The 17,448-nt window shown below is 31.2% G+C and overlaps 2 protein-coding genes across 2 annotated transcripts; both read right to left on the reverse strand.

Moving 5' to 3' along the window:
* Nucleotides 1–1,654: 1,654 nt before the first annotated feature.
* On the reverse strand, nt 1,655–3,991 carry LOC146941501 (UNC93-like protein 1). The gene is made up of 2 exons (XM_085755291.1): nt 2,789–3,991; nt 1,655–2,019 (listed from the first exon to the last, which is right to left on the reverse strand). Exons 1-2 carry the CDS (start codon nt 3,952–3,954, stop codon nt 1,788–1,790), a joined length of 1,398 nt encoding a protein of 465 aa, XP_085611417.1. The 5' UTR covers nt 3,955–3,991; the 3' UTR covers nt 1,655–1,787.
* A 6,413-nt stretch (nt 3,992–10,404) lies between these two features.
* Nucleotides 10,405–12,601, reverse strand: LOC146941502 (UNC93-like protein 1). Its single transcript, XM_085755292.1, has 2 exons — nt 11,147–12,601; nt 10,405–10,762 (listed from the first exon to the last, which is right to left on the reverse strand). Exons 1-2 carry the CDS (start codon nt 12,310–12,312, stop codon nt 10,576–10,578), a joined length of 1,353 nt encoding a protein of 450 aa, XP_085611418.1. The 5' UTR covers nt 12,313–12,601; the 3' UTR covers nt 10,405–10,575.
* Between the last annotated feature and the right edge of the window lie 4,847 nt (nt 12,602–17,448).

Below are 17,448 nucleotides of genomic sequence, written 5' to 3' on the forward strand. Positions count from 1 at the left end.
CTATTTTGTTTTCTTTGTTTTGGCTCAACTACTTTTTTTGTTGGCCATAGAGAAATTAAGTGTCTTTTTTTATTGACAGAGAAGTGTCCCGTAGGCTAAATATACATCAAGTAATAAACTACAAAAGAATTATAAAGAATTTATATTCAAACGTCATCTTATCTTATCTTGTAACATTTAATTCAATACAGCAATGCACACCAAGCACATTTGCCTCTTTTAAGTTATTTAATTTTAACCAGTTATAGTTGACACATATGGTTATATTTTTTTCTCACGCCAATTGTGAGTTGTGATTGTTGAGATAAGCTTGTAATTTGTGATAAAAACTTAAGTGAATAATAAAAATAAAGTGAGAGAAAGAGAAGAGAGAAAATTGAGATTAGAGAAAAAAAAATAAAAGTGGTTATTGAATTGTAAAAATGTTCATTCAACTTGAGTAACTAACTCACGCAATACAATATGTGTCTCTTATACGCAAGGCACTTACTCTTTATATAGAGTGGACTATGCTACCTAAATATGGTTACTTGACTAACAAGTAAATTCTATGTTCAAGTTAATCCCTAACTAGTTCAATCTTATCCAACTAATTACTAAATAATCTATGGACGAGTATAGTTTGGACCAGTTAAAGTATTGATCCAAGTTGAACCAATTTTTTTACAATTAGATTAAATCAGTCCACCAAATTTCATGATGATCTATCTACACTACATCCATCTCTCTCATTGTCTCTTTCTCAAGGAATCATAGAGAAAAAAACTTGCCGGGGAGGAGTTGCTTCAACCTTCAACTTTGCTTGGATGGAGGTAGATAACATTGTTGTACTAATTTCTGTTTCTATTGACCGAATTCAGGATTCCTACTTTTAATCCATATACTCAGAGTGGTTAGGGAATTTGAAGATGAGTTTTAGGTTCGGCGATGGAAGATGAGTTTCTGAACGTGCGATGAAAGTAAGTCACGTGCAGGAAGCGACAGTACAATGGTGAAAGATGTTTGGGAGACCAAATTCAACAAATTACTGGGAGACCAAATTCAACCAATCTTCATTCAACGACACCAAAAAAAAGTGTTGATTTTCAACTTTCTCTGACTCCCATTTCTAGGTTCATATTCATTATGAGAGCAATGAGAGAGGGAGAGATTTGGTGTTGAGATACCATGATTAAATTTGATGGTAAAAAAAACTGGTCCAACTTGGACCCATACTTTAAGTGAATCAAACTATACTAACCCCTAATCTATATATAGTATATACTCCCTCCGTCCCTATATATAAGCACCCTTTTATTAGAGGCAAAGGGTGCTTATATATAGAGATGGAGGGAGTACATCATAACAACTATACATTAAACTAGTGAACCAACGCATCTTGTGGACCTTGTGATGATCCTGTAGAAGTTCATCCATGAGGGAAGAAAACACAAGTTTTTGTCGTTACAAATAAATCAAACTACATTAGTATTTTTGTCAAATTGAAATTCAAGTTTTTTCATGATCAATGTATTGCATGATCATTCATAAATCAAAGTTTTTTTAAAAAAAAATGATTAATGTTATAATTAATTGTTAGATTAGTAGAGTAGTTTTTTCTCCTTTATTTAGGTTTAATTCAGACCCTTAACTAAAATTTATAGATGAAAGTTAATTTCCCCGAAAAAATATTAAATATGATTGTATGAACTTCGAACAATGATAACAACAATAGCAAATGACAACAAAAAGAAGACAACCAAATGATTCTTTGATTTTTTTAATCCAAGGGGGATATACTAGCATAGTCAATGGACAGACCCATTGTTATTTGAAGGAGCAACTTGTTTGACAGGTTCCTCCTCTTCCTCATTGTTCTCTTTCACAGCCAAAACCATCAAAACTAACAATAAGGGATAACTTAATGTAGTTAGTACCCAATTCACTATCAACTGTGCCATTGGAGACACGTTATGGTTATCAATTTGCCATGCAACTGCAGCCCCTGCACTCTGTATTCCTTTATAGAATCCAGTGTACCTGTGTATGTGTAAAAATCAGTACTAGTAGTACTTCAATGGTTTATTCCAAATTTCATATATCATATTAATCAATACTAGTGCTCCACAAGAAATGCTAGTTGCTAAAAATACAAATTAGTGTTGGTTCTAGTTAATTTCCAAATTTCAATTATCATCATCATACTCCACAAGAAATGCTAATCACTAAAAATACAAGTAAGTATTAGTACTAGTTAATTTCCAAATTTCAACTATTATCATACTCCACAAGAAATTCTAATCACTAAAAATACAAGTTACTACTAGTACTAGTTAATTTCCAAATTTTGACAAGAAATAGACCCTACTCTAAATATTTATTAACAAATAAAAAAAGGACAGCCCACGTGCACTAAAGCTCTAACGGATCCGTGAAATGGTCCCACCATTTTGGTACTCATGCGTCAAGGCTTCCCTTTTTGTTAACAAATACTAAATACTTATTTAAAAGAAAATTGTATTTAGTGCAAAAAGTACATCATTTCTAAAAATGAGTATACTTTGTTCCGTAACTGCAACTGTGACTCAAAGAACCTGCTCACAAGCTAATCAATTTTGATGAAAAACATATTTTTATGAGTTAAAAATATATTTCAAGTGGTATTTTATTTTACTTATAAAAAATTCCTACAGCTTAGATAATTCTTTGCATATTTTTATTGAGCAAAAAGTAACTCAAAACAAATGGAATAGCTAATTAATCAAATATTTAATAATAAAATCAAACAGAATTTAGTTTGTAATATTACCTGCTAAGAACTTCAGAGTCATTAGCTAGAGCTCCAATGGACCAGTATACCATACTCTGAAACATAGCATCCAACAACCCAAAAGAAAAATACAAAACAAAAGGACCAGCAAAATCAGAACCAGACTCCTTAAAATCCAAGACCTTGCCATGTTTATGTTTAATCTGATTAGCCAATGCACCACCCCATATAATAGATCCAAGAACAGCAACCACACTAATTCCCACAATCCCTCTTTTCTTTCTACTCTTGAAACTGAAATCCATAGTGTAACCAATCCCAATTGACCCTATCATTTGTGCTCCCCAATAGAACACATTGTTCAACCCTCTTGTTCTCAAACTAAACTGTGTCTTATTAACATGATTAAACTGGTATGTGTAAAAGAAATTACTAGACCAAGCTGCAGGAATCATGAGAAGCATCTTCCAATTATAGAACAATTTAAGAATCTCCACACACTCAGTTGCAACATTTGAGTACAACATATTTGTACACTTTGTTCCATCATCACGAATAACTTTACTAGCAGGTAAAATAGTTAGAGACAAAACAGTCCCTAGTGACATAAAAGCCATGAAACCTATATAAGTTCCATCATTAACCGTAGCAGCTTGATCACCACGGTTGTAATTAAGAATAAAAGGAATCAAACCACCAATAACACCACCCATGTTGAAAATACTCCAAAAAATTGAAATGTAAGTTCCTTTACGGTTCATGGGTGGATAAGATGTCATAATAGCACCTTGTGCAGCCCATAATAGACCTGCTCCGATGCCGAGAAGGGCGCCGGCAACTATAGCAAAAGCTTGGTGTTGTTTATGATTATAGTAAAGGAAAGAACCAGCGTAGAGTACATAAGTTGAACAACCTGCGAAAAGAGTTAAGTGAGGTCCGAGGATGTTGTAGATGCCACCACCTAGGATACCAAACACTGCAAAGGTTGTGTAAAGTGCGGTTAAGGCGTTGTTGGAAGCTGTTGCATTGACTTGACCACCACCTCCCATTCCTGAAAGAGCATTGAACATGCCTGGACAACAAAAACAAACTAAGCCAATAAGGATGATTTGTGAAAGAGGTGAATTGTATCTGAAAAGGTGTGATGAAGTTTTTGTTGTTTCTGGTGTTTGAATTCCTGATTCTTCATGTTCAGTTGAACCCATGTTGGAAAGTTGAGAAAGAGAGTGAAGATTTGGGGATGAAGAATGAACGAATGAAATGGAATGATTTATGGAGTTTGAGATGAGATTGAGATTTGGTCACTATCACTATAATGTGACAATTTTGCATTAAATGCTATCTACAATGAGACAAATTTGGAGTTAATTTATTTTACAAGTCAAACCTTTTACGTGGTTACTTTACATTCAACGTTGTGTCATTTTCAGTGTAGGTTCGGACAGGCCCGGTCCGGGTCAAAGATAAAAACCATTACGTGATTTGTGTTTGAAATTTAGTTGCAAAAAAACCGTGAATAGAGAAAGATGTCAGCAAAATATATGAAGATAAAGATCATGACAATGTTGATGATGAAAAAAAGGAAGGAGATGAAAGTTAAAACTTGGAATACAAAGATGAAACGATAAGTTGGGTTTTTTTTTTTCAGCCCGTGCACATTTCTATTTTACTCTTCATTTTACTTTTGTTTTTACCAAAAGTTGTAATAGTACCTAAAATACATGTGTTGTGTATGGCGCTGTATACGGTGCGAGGGCCACATAGGTCTCGTACCATAGGAGTGGGAACAATTTTTTTTTTTTCAGTGGCTGCACTGTTGTTTACCCATTGTAGGAAGTTAGATAATTTATAATAATTCTTTCAATGATTTATTTATATATTTGTTGCTACCAATATTACAAGGTCAGCTTTGGAAATTCGCATTAATTAATATAAATCATTATCGAACCACATATAATCAACATCCTTCAAACAATATTACTCAAAAAAAAATATCCTTCAAACTATAAACTACATATATATATCCCAAAGTGTCGTATCCATTAGTTCCAATTTTTTTTTATTAACATAGTATTTCAATTTAAATGATCAATATTTTATTATATTTAATTGATTTTTAGTCACTTAATACCATCAATTTTGACAAATTATTATGTTATAATAACATATATGGTGGAAAGGAATAATTTAATAAAATTTCTTGGAAAAAAATAATATTAAATTTTACAACTAAATTTAAATTAAAAAAATTCGTGCGAATATTTTAGTCTTTGAAAGATTCTCATAAAATGATATAATATCTTTGGAAGATTTTCGGATAATGGAAGTTAGTCTTTAGAAGATTCACATAGGATAAAAGTTAGTCTTTAGAATATTCTCATAAAATAATAGTTAGTCTCTATAAGATTCTCATAAAATAAAAATTAGTCTTTGAAAGTTTCTCTAGAACTGAGATTAGTCTTTGAAAGATTATCATGAAACAGAAGTCTGTCTTTGAAAGATTCTCATAGAACAATAGTTAGTATTCAGAAGATTCTCATAGAACAAAAGCATGTCTTGTAAAGATTGTTACAGAACGAAAGTCAATCTTAGGAAGATTCTCATAGATCGATAGTTAGTATTTGGAAGGTTCTCATATAACATAATCTTAGTTCTTAGGAAGACTTTCGTAGAATGGAAGTTAGTCTTTGTAAGATTCTCTTAGAACGAAAGTTAATCCTAATATAAGATTATTATAGAACACAGGTTAGTCTTTGAAAGATTCTCATAAAACAGAAGTCTGTTTTAAAAGATTCTCAGAAAACGAAAGTTAATCTTAGGAAGATTATCATAGAACGATAATTAGTATCTGAAATATTCTCATATAAAAGAATCTTAATTCTTAATTCTTAGCTTTTTCTTCTTTTTAACTAAGTCCAGAGTTCAGATTTTGATAAAGTTCAAAGTCTCAAGTAGAGTTCAAAGTCTAAATATTGTGCACATCTTTTTAATTATTGTAAGTCAATATAAAAATTATTTCAACTTCACATTTATGAAAAGTTAAGAAAAAATTAACTTTCTTCCAACTCCTTTAATAAAGTTAAGGCTTCAACTAATGCTAGAGTCACACTTGAAAAGTTATGAACGGTGTTTTTTAATGATATTTTGATTTTGATTGAAACTAAAAATATAAATGGTTGTTGCTTTCAAGTTATAACAAACCAAACTAACCATAATTATCTATTTCAATGACACCAACAATATAACAAAAAAATATAATCGATTTTTTTTAATGACATTACAGTTCTTTAATAAAACAATCTTTATTATAAAAAAAGTTGTTTGAGAGTATAATTGAGATAATTAAAAAGTAAGTATGAATATAACTACATAATATATGCAAGGTCCGAGGTTCGAACCTCGAACACTACCAAAAAAACATACAACTACATAAAATGAATTTTTTGTTACAAAATCATCACAATCTTTTAACAATTACTTTCTCTCGCCTCGAAATATGATTATTTGTTAAAAAAACACAAAATGATTAAAATATGTCGATGTGCCAAATAATTAAGATAGAAAAAATTTGCATTTTCGTTGAACATTAACCGGAGAATTTATAATTAGGGTTAATTAAGTAAATGGTCCATGTAAATATTCAGAATTTTGTTTTTAGTCCCTACAAAATAAAATCACACTTTTTAACCCCTATAAAATTTTTCATCAGGATTTTTAGTCCCTATAAAATTTTTACATCAACATTTTTAGTCCCTGTCAAAAATTTCCATCAACATTTTTTGTCCCTAAAATGCTTAAGGAAAATGTCACAGAGACTAAAAAAATGTGATTTTATTTTATAGGGACTAAAAATAAAACTGTAAATATTTATATGGACTAAAAACTTAATTAACCCTTATAATTATTATAATTAAAGAAAATTAGCAATTGTAAAAAAAATATATAAAGCCTTTGAAAATAACCGTTCCTGGGACTTCTAGAGACAAATCGGAAAGCACCCTTTTCTAACTATAATAATTCCAACTTATATTGCCTTTTTTAAAAACAATATTCAAAGATTAGTGGGCCACAGTCCACCAAAGATCACAGCCATCAATCATTGTCATACATATCCAATGGTTGACATTTATTTTGCAAAAGAACAAAAAAAAAAAGTTCAAGTCACTTAAGGAGACCTAAAGAGGTCTCCCACCCTAGCCTTAGGCGGCGTGGGGTATACGATTGTTTTAGTACTCTTGTTTGTAAAAATCTGTGTGACCATTTTTATTTTTATTTTGAGGAAAAAATGACCATTGTGAAGTTACAAATTTTTTGTCAATATTTTTTTGGTACAATTTTTGTCAATTATTATTTAAATATGATATGTAGTTTTTATTTAGGTATAAAATATACATTTTTTTTTCATAATAGGTGTCATTGATTTAATACATATACAAATGATCAAGTCATTCGGTTTAATCCAATTCAATCATACGGTTTGATCAATAATTCAACGGTTTGATCAATAACCCAGTGATTCTAAGATTCGGCCAATAATTCGGTGATCGAGTGATTAAAAATTAGTATGCATATTTTTTTATCATTTAAAACTACTTTTTTATCAATATTTTGCATGAACATTTTAAATAATTTTACTAAAATAGTAGAAAAGGAGACATCTGTTTTGTTTTTTTGGTGACAGACAAAGGCTAAAGCCAAGAGCAAAAACCTGAAAAGAAAATTAGTCAAGGATATAACAAAGCTAATTAAGCGGCAACCACATCAAAAATGCCAAAATACTACTAGCACGGGTAACACTTCATCCGTTATCCAAATGAATCCCGTGTAAAATGAAATGCATTATGCAGTAACAACGTAAAGAATCTTTCTGTATATTGGCCCACGGAATCAACCAAAACAAAAAGCATACTGGCCCACGGAATCAACACTTTTCTTTTGTATGGTTGCACAAACAATTGAATCTGTTCCTAATAATTCATGAAGGAAAATCGAATATTTAAAGAATTCAATAGTCCAAATTTGTTGTCAACGTTGAACTTTTCCTGCGTAATGAAAAGAATATTAACACATTATTTGTTGTTTTCTTATCTATCCTTTGTTTTGTCAAGCAGTGTGTAATCCAAGCCGACTCTGGCCGGCAGCAAATTTGGTTAATTGTTTTACATTTGATGTTTTTTATCACTTTCAAAACCATCACAACGATTTTTTTCTCATTCTTCTTGCATAATCTTTTTGAAAAGCCTACATGATTATAGCTTAATGGCAGAAGATTTTTTCATAATAAGGAGGGCATGTTAGAGGGAGAGACAATGGGGAAATGCAAACCTTGCAATAAATAAAAGTGCTTCAAAGCCTGACAAGGCACGGCGCTTCCCAATATGCAGGGGTGTGCTCCTAGAATTCTTCGGTGTGAAGAATTCTTACGTCTGAAATGTATTTCATTTGAATGAATGAATTGAGTTACAAGAAACCATATTTATACAGATTAGAACATATAATTGAAAGCCTGACAGCTAGGAATCGAATTCAAACATAAGAACTGAATCTTAAAAGTCTTAACAGAGGTTGTTTTTAAGCATTCAGTATTATTATGATTAAAACACAATTACAGTATAATTATATATACTCAAATACTTGTAATACAGAATGTTCTTCTATAACAAAAGTGTCATATGAAGATGGAGATGACAATAAAAACAGGTACAATCAATATGTGGCAAGATCTAATATTCAAGGCGCTTATGTGTGCGACAAATCTGTTACATATTACTCCATCCGTTCCATATTAGATGACCTAATTGATTCCGACACACGTAACAATGCATATGTTTTATCTTTGATATCTTCAATTCTCTACTAAAAAAAATTACGAAAATTTAATATTTTAAAAATATTCATCGAGACGAATCTTACATGATATTATTTATCTTTGTGAATTAGTAAAAAAATATGGTCAAAGTCAAAGTATGTTAAATCAATAATGTATATTGTCAAATAGGTCATCTATTGAGGGATATAGGGAGTACATCTGAAGAAAAGACGCAAAGCGCAGCCAAATTTGCGTTCAATGACACAAGAACTGTAAGAATAGAAAAGTAAGACATATAGCATGTGTAACATTTCTTCAAGTATATATCTATTTCCTAATAACGTTGATAAAATCCAAAAGCTGACTAAAAACAAATTATTGATACTCACAGAACTAAATTGAAAAGGTTGAAACAATAGATGTTCATAAGTATACACACCTTCATATTTGGGTGCTGAGAAAAAGATTGGACAAGTGATAGTTGGCATTAGCTGCTGCTTATTTATCTGGATCCCCAAGCTGAAGAAAAAAAAAACATTAATGCTTAGTTTCAGTTTATTGGAGTTCTGGGACGCTCACTTACCCCCTCCTAAAATTTATGTAACACCGACACTTCATATTGAAGATGTGTCTGGAGCCCGACACAAGTCGGTATCCAACACCGACACATATTGTACTAAATCACTTGCATTTTCTTAAATTATTACTAGTATATGTCCAGTTTTTGTGCAAGACGTGCTTTGTAGCCTATAACACCATCGAATGAAATATCAAATATATTCACTTCAACCAAGTCATAGCTAAGTGTTAACTCACTTTATTAAGATCTGGTCATTAGCTATAAGTATAAGTAACATAGGGGGAAAATTGAAGTAAATCAGTGCATTGGTGATGCATGCGATTCAATTCTATGCAAGTAAGTAAATTAAAAACCCATAAAGATAAAGGTACAACATGATATCATATAAACAAATCAGCATCGTTGAAACCTGAATTGGATTGGGAAGTTGTGGATAAGCTTAGTGAAGAAGCAGAAGAAGCTACTTCGGACTTGAGGAGGTTCATGTCTTCTGCATTTTGTGGGACCTTGTTGGAATTCGACTTCGCCATTGTTGTTGCAATTTTGATGTTGCAGAAACCATTTTCCTCAAGGTTAGAGAAGAGAGGCTAGATTGGGCTCTATGGCTCATTTCTTTAATAAATAAATAATTATATAAAATAGAAATGAAATCTAACTTTTAAATACACATATACAAATTAATTTTGGTAATTACAAATCTAAAATCAACTTTTGCCTAAACTATTCAAACAACATATTTGATGAGAATCAAGTTTACCTTAATGTATCTGAACATCAAACAATTTATGTTAAACTCACTTTTAACCTAAATTAGACAAACAATTTATGCATGTATCAATCACTAATCACAAGAACACTGATGTTTCGATTAAAAGATAGGCTAATCATTTTACCTTGTGTTGTTTGTCTCTTGTATTTATACTTTATAGGCATGTTATGACTTAATTTCTAAGCAACTTAACATTATATTTGGGTTATCCAATGATCTCCAATAACACAATAAAATTAATTATTTCTATCCGCACTCCATGATTTCGGTAACATTCTTGCGCGACGCGCAACTCCTAGCACACGATGCGTCTTAAGCAGTGACGAGACACTTTCAATCACAATTGCGCAACATGTGTCTTGTAGCACGCATCGTGCATGTAACAGTAGTTGGTCCTTTTGATTTTCTTCATCCCTTGTCACATTTCTCCTCGCTGAAACATCTGCAATGACTATAACTCAAAAAATCACCTATATATCATCTAAGAAAGTATAACATGACCACAAAATTGTCTAGTTTAGGTGATTTAGCATGTTTAAAGGTCTTGTATGCCAAATAGTTCTTCCTTACCCATCCATTATATTATTTACAAAAACTCAACTAAAACAATTAAAAACTTGTTAGAATGACTCTAAATACTGCTAAAAACATTATATTACAGACTATTATCATTTCTCTTCCTCGTTATTGTCCTCTTTCACAACCAAAATCATTAAAACCAACAATAACGGATAGCTTAGTGTAGTGAGCACCCAATTCACAATCAACTGTGTCATTGGAGATACATTGTGATTATCAATTTGCCATGCAACTGCAGCCCCCGCACTTTGTATCCCTTTATAGAATCCTGTGTACCTGTGTAAGTCCAAACATTAGTACTAGCAGTAGCATGAGTTTATTTCCAAATTTCAACTATCAGGGATACTCCAAATGAAATGCCAATCACTAAAACTACAAATTAATGCTAGTATTAGTTAATTACAAATTTAAAGTCATATAATAATCCACCAAAAAATACTGGTTGATACTAGTACTATATATACAAGAACTGCATCACAGCTCCAAATATTTTCTTGAAGTTTCTACTACTTATTAAAAAAATATTATGTTTTGGTGCAATAACATAATTGTTTTAGTTCAAAACATATTTAAGTTGATATTTTGAGCAAAAAAATGCAACCAAGAACAAATGGAATAGTTAAATAATAAAATCAAACAAAATTTAGTTTGCAATATTACCTGCTAAGAACTTCAGAGTCATTAGCCAATGCTCCAATAGACCAGTAAACCATACTCTGAAACATGGCATCTAACAGCCCAAAAGAAAAATACAAAACAAAAGGACCAGCAAAATCAGAACCAGACTCCTTAAAATCCAAGACCTTGCCATGTTTATGTTTAATCTGATTAGCCAATGCACCACCCCATATAATAGATCCAAGAACAGCAACCACACTAATTCCCACAATTCCTCTTTTCTTTCTACTCTTAAAACTGAAATCCATAGTGTAACCAATCCCAATTGACCCTATCATTTGTGCTCCCCAATAAAACACATTGTTCAACCCTCTTGTTCTCAAACTAAATTGTGTCTTATTAACATGATTAAACTGATATGCGTAAAAAAAATTACTAGACCAAGCTGCAGGAATCATGAGAAGCATCTTCCAATTGTAGAACAATTTAAGAATCTCCACACACTCAGTTGCAACATTTGAGTACAACATATTTGTACACTTTGTTCCATCATCACGAATAACTTTACTAGCAGGTAAAATAGTTAGAGACAAAACAGTCCCTAGTGACATAAAAGCCATGAAACCTATATAAGTTCCATCATTAACAGTAGCAGCTTGGTCGCCACGATTGTAATTAAGAATAAAAGGAATTAAACCACCAATAACACCACCCATGTTGAAAATACTCCAGAAAATTGAAATGTAAGTTCCTTTACGATTCATGGGTGGGTAAGATGTCATAATAGCACCTTGGGCACTCCATAATAGTCCAGCTCCGATGCCGAGAACAGCACCGGAAACTACAGCAAAAGCTTGATGTTGTTTATGATTGTAGTAGAGGAAAGAACCAGTGTAAAGGACATAGGAGGAACAACCTGCGAAAAGAGTTAAGTGGGGTCCGAGGATGTTATAGATGCCACCACCTAGGATTCCGAAAATTGTGAAGCTTGTGTAGAGTGCGGTTAAGGCGTTGTTGGAAGCTGTTGCATTGACTTGACCACCACCACCCATTCCTGAAAGAGCATTGAACATGCCTGGACAACAAAAACAAACCAACCCAATAAGGATGATTTGTGAAAGAGGTGAATTGTATCTAAGAAGTGATGAAGTTTTTGAGGTTTCCGGTGGTTGAGTGGCTGATTCTTCATGTTCAACGACACCACCCATTGGAAAATTGTGAAAGAGTGAAGATTGTGAAAGAAAGATTCAGAATTGGAGATGAAGAATGGAAAGGGAAAGAAACAATTTATGGAGTTGGAGATTGAGATTTGACCACCATAATGTGGACAATTTTGCAGTAAATGCAATTAAAAATGTGACAAATTTGGAGTTAAGTTTTTTTTTCTTTTTTTTACAAGCGAAACGTTGTAGTTACATGCAACGTTGTGTCATTTGTTGTCACAAACATACGAACCATATGTTCAATAGGCTTACGCAAAGCATATATGTCTTGGTTAAAAATGAATGAACATGGCAATTTCATTCTTTATTGATTTTGATGAAAAGATGGTGACGCTAAAAAGTGGATTTTGGATAGATAGATTAAACAGTAGTGCAATACACAACCAAAACGTCGTTTATCTCGGATTCTGATCAAACATTACGTGTCTTATTCTTAAAATAGCGGTCAAAATTTCAACTCCGAAAAAACGGAATGAAACAATTTTCCCTTAAACTAGTTTAACCTCGTGATTGGCTTCTTTTGCGAGTTTAAGCATTTTCTTTAAACTATTTACTATTACCATTAAAAATGGATTTTCATTGACAAATTAATAAGATAACGTTTGATATTGACACCAAAAAAGAAATGAAGTAACTTTAGGCGAAATTATTGTGTTTCTTTCATCAACATCATTCATCATTGTATTCCTTCAAAAAAAAAAAATTCATTCATCATTGTATAACTTTGTGTCAAAAAATCATTGTATAACTTTTTGGGTAGTGTTAACTTGTGCCCTTAGGGCACATGTTAAGAAACTCAAAAGAAGAAATGTTTTCTAAAATTTTGTGCATTCAATTCATTAAAAAGTTAAATATTAAATGTAATGCACATATTTCAATTTTTTTTCCATATTTGAATCATTAACTTGTGCCTTAAGAGCACAAGTTAACATTTCCCTAACTTTTTACATTATCCTGTCAAAAAAATATATATTATATTATATTATATCAATACAAAAAATAACAGTGAGATGAAAATACCAAATCACTACACTCTTAAATGTAAGTATCAATTCTAACGATATTCGACATTAAAAATTGGGTTATCTCTTATGGAAATTTTATCCCAATATTTATTAATTATGAAACTTTTTTTGTATCAACTTTTTCGTTCTTTATATGGAAATTACTAAATTCTTTTGATGAAAATCATGGTAATAATTGATGAAAATAATTTTTATTTAAGAAAGTTTGATATTCTCTTGGCAAAAGCATAACCATATTCTTTGGTTGGTACTACTTGCTAGTCAATGTTCATTAACCTTATCTCTACTAGAGAAGGGGCCAAATCTTCATCTATGTTGTTTTCATCATTTCTTTATCATTTTTTTCCTTAGTTTTAATTTTTTTTTCTTTTATTGGTCCTGACACCACGTCACCACACACATATGAATTGTATCTTATATGACATGATTCAATTTTCGTCAATCTAAATAAAACACCTTCAAATTTAAAAGGTTAATTAAGTTTTTGGTCCCTATAAATATCTGCAGTTTTGTTTTTAGTCCCTATAAAAACAAATCACACTTTTTAGTCCCTACAAAATCTTCCATTAGTGTTTTTAGTCCCAGTTAAATTAAAATTTGTTTAATTATGCTTAAACTTTTAAATTTTTGAAAGAATTTTTAGAGACATGTTCATAACATCGTAAGACACTCTTTTATAAAATCTTTTAGATTTTTAACATGTAATTAATTAAATATGAATTTTTCTAATAACCAAATTTTCAAGATTATATTAATGAAAATTTAGACTTAACAGTAAAATTTTGAGTTACTTTGTTGCGGAGGAACTTTGTATAATGTTCTAACTAAATATGCAAAAATTATGTTAAAGTTTTAAAAGTTTAATCACAATTAAGCAAATTTTAATTTTACAAGGACTAAAAGTATGTGTTGGTCCCTGTTAAATTAAAATTTGTTTAATTATACTTAAACTTTTATATTTTTAAATAAATTTTAACTGACATGTTAAGAACATTATAATAATAACTTTTATAAAAAATTAGAATTTTTTAACATGAATTAAATATAATTTTTTTTAAACGCAAAAAATTCAAGATAAAACTAACGAAAATTTGGACCTAAAAATAAAATTTTGAGCTAACTTATTGTGGCGGAACGTTTTATAATGTTTTAAACATGTATGTAAAAAATCATTAAAAAATTTAAAATTATAAGCATAATTAAACAAATTTTAATTTAACAGGGACTAAAACTACGTGCTGAAAAATTTTATAGGGACAGAAATCTGTCAAATTTTTTTATAAGGACTAAAAACAAAATTTTGTATAATTATAGGGACTAAAAACTTAATTAACCCAATTTAAAAAACTTTAATTCGATGTTTGACGACGTTTAAGGTTGTTTCAATATTTTAAAGTATTTTAAAAGAAATATAATGTTAATGTAAATATATAATTGTTTTGCACTAAGACAAGAGTTAACCATTCTACCACAATCTTCCACTTCTTTAAGTGGATTTTGAAATTGTTTGTATGAGTGTAAACTAATGAGTTCTTAATTCTTATTGATTGTTTTATGTAAAATATATTCACAATCACAGTGCACGACTCTCTAACTCATTTTGAAATCTCATTTATCTATGAGGATTTCTGATTTCGAAAAATATGATTGTATTTTTTATCAATCTTTTAAAAATTATTTTTATTTGGTACCAAAAAAAAATATTTTTATTAATATTTTTCTTGAACATTTTAAATAATTTACTTACTAAAACAGTAGAAAGGGAGACATTTGTTTTGTTTAGTTGGCGGCATACATGTGCTAAAGTGAAGTGAAATGATAAAAAAAAAAAAAAAAAAACACAAGGAAATTAGGCAAGGCAATATCTAATGTAACATACAAAGTTAATAAAGCAGCAACCACATCAAAAATCCGACAAGCATAAGCAAATTCTTTCTCAATTATTACGAAAAATGCATCTACGACTTTATTTTATATGAATTGAGGTGATCCCGTTTTTGTATTATCCATCCATTATCACGCGAATCCCATCTAAAATCAAATGCATTATGCAGTAACAAGGTATAGTAAGTAAGCTCGTATAGACAGTCATGTGTCTATCTTTCTCAGCCGATTCATGCTTGGTTCACTATCGAGCTGCAAGGCTTGTGGTGATGAAACTTGTAGGTTTCAAGACGCCAATTGTAGGTTATGCGGGTACCTTTCAATTTTTTGCACTCACTATAAGCATCTTCTATGTCCAAACCATGTAACTCATTAAGCAACACAACACCGTCATTTTTGCTCATTTGCCTTCAATGGTTCATCATCTTTCCATGTATAGCAAGTGCAAAAGGCATAACACATCTGGTCATCTCACCACAGGTGAAAGTTTCTAGTCTCTTCATGCCACCGCTCCGTCAACACCGTACACAAGCTTGGATTAATCCAACTAAACCGAGTGAAAATATGCGCAAAAAGACCGAAAATCTCCGCCACATCCCAAAACCATGCCAAATGATGTGACAATATCCATGTTTGTTATCCTCTTCATGTTGTTTATGCATCTGAGTAGTTTCTCACATCCCTGAAAAAGTAATAAAAAAAAATGAAATAAAAACATAAGTACAAACATACAAATGCACTGACATAAAAACATACAAATTTACAAATATTAAAAACAAATATAAATAATATGCAAATCTACTTGCATCTCCCACTCATATTTTGGGTGCAACGTGCTTAGTGAAATTAGACAATAAGGATCAATCTGAAAGTTCGCCACCAAATGTAATCGGGACGTCCTCCGGTGGTGGTGGTGGTGGTTGTTGTGGATCCTATGGTGGTGGTGGTGTTGGCGCATGTGGCTCTTTGTGTACGCAGTTGTGTTAGACCGTTCTACCAAGTCTCAACGTACCGACTTCGTCAGTCATATCTACAACAACCAACAGGAAAAAATATATTAAACATTCGGTAAAGCATTTCCTCAAACACCTAGATCACAAAACCATTATTTAAGTTTCAAACCACTTTTTCAAGTGTATAGATATGTTATTCAGGTTAAATAAGCTATTTGTAATTATTTGTAGTTAGTTATTCAGGTTACCGAGTTGTTGAGTGTATAGATATGTTTGAAGGAATACCTTCATTCTTTAAACTACCATTTAGGATGAGATTCAAACTCATTTAACATAATATCCAAGCTTATTTAACATATTAACATAACATATACTCCCTCCGGTCACTATTATAAGCAAAAATCAACTTTTTAGGTTCATTCATTAAATGATGTATTTGGTCAATAATATAGACTAAATACATCATTTAATGAATGAATCTAAAAAGTTGATTTTTGCTTATAATAGTGACAGAATGGAGTATAACAGGAGTGATTCCTAAATCTGAACTTGACCGATCACGCGTTACGTTCCAAGAGATTTGAGAGTTACAAACGAGAGAGGTAATTTTAAGATTTTGAGTAAACGTTAAGCAATTTAACAGACCTCTTAAAGAAATTTCACAAGAGGCGGACGGTGGTGCTTAAACGTGTCAAAGGTCCATTAGAAGAAAAAAGTCTCCGCGTCCCGCCCCATTTTCTCTCACTCGACTAATTTGATAAATTAAAAATTGAAACGTTACTTAGAAGTGTGAAAGCTAGGCCACCCAAGAAGAAAGAGTGACCGTTGGAAACACGTGACAAACAAGCCATAATAAAATTATTTTCACACTGTACTACTTTATTTTTATTTTTAGATTAAAAGTTCAATTTCGCCGCTTGCAGTTTTTTCAATTATTACAAAAAATATAAAATTATTCTTAAATTAATCACTAGCAAATTTGTACCTTGTGAAAATAAATGTGTTTGACATTAACTAGTTTCTCTACAGTAATGAATCAAAATTATGTTAGAGATTAATTTAAATATTGTTTTTTATATTCTTAATTAACTCAAATGTGATGATGATGAAATGATGGGTTAAGAAAGATGGTTGGATCCGTTAGTTTATCCAAAATTGTAGTTGTAGGTGAGGTGAAATTAAATTTGTGAGAAATTTGGGTTGCATTTAATCCTACGTGGAACGTCAACCCCACATGTGTAAAGTCACGAGTACTACCA

Source organism: Medicago sativa, chromosome 3, assembly GCF_051527215.1.
Source record: "Medicago sativa cultivar Bolivia chromosome 3, Bolivia_mono, whole genome shotgun sequence".
NCBI classification, from domain to species: domain Eukaryota; kingdom Viridiplantae; phylum Streptophyta; class Magnoliopsida; order Fabales; family Fabaceae; genus Medicago; species Medicago sativa.

Excerpts from the sequence above, each read along its gene's own strand:
- LOC146941501 (XM_085755291.1), bottom strand. The coding sequence starts at position 3,954 with ATGGGTTCAACTGAACATGAAGAATCAGGAATTCAAACACCAGAAACA. Across the intron at positions 2,020-2,788 it reads GACTCTGAAGTTCTTAGCAG|GTACACTGGATTCTATAAAG; the intron begins GTAATATTACAA and ends ACACATACACAG.
- LOC146941502 (XM_085755292.1), bottom strand. The coding sequence starts at position 12,312 with ATGGGTGGTGTCGTTGAACATGAAGAATCAGCCACTCAACCACCGGAA. Across the intron at positions 10,763-11,146 it reads GACTCTGAAGTTCTTAGCAG|GTACACAGGATTCTATAAAG; the intron begins GTAATATTGCAA and ends GGACTTACACAG.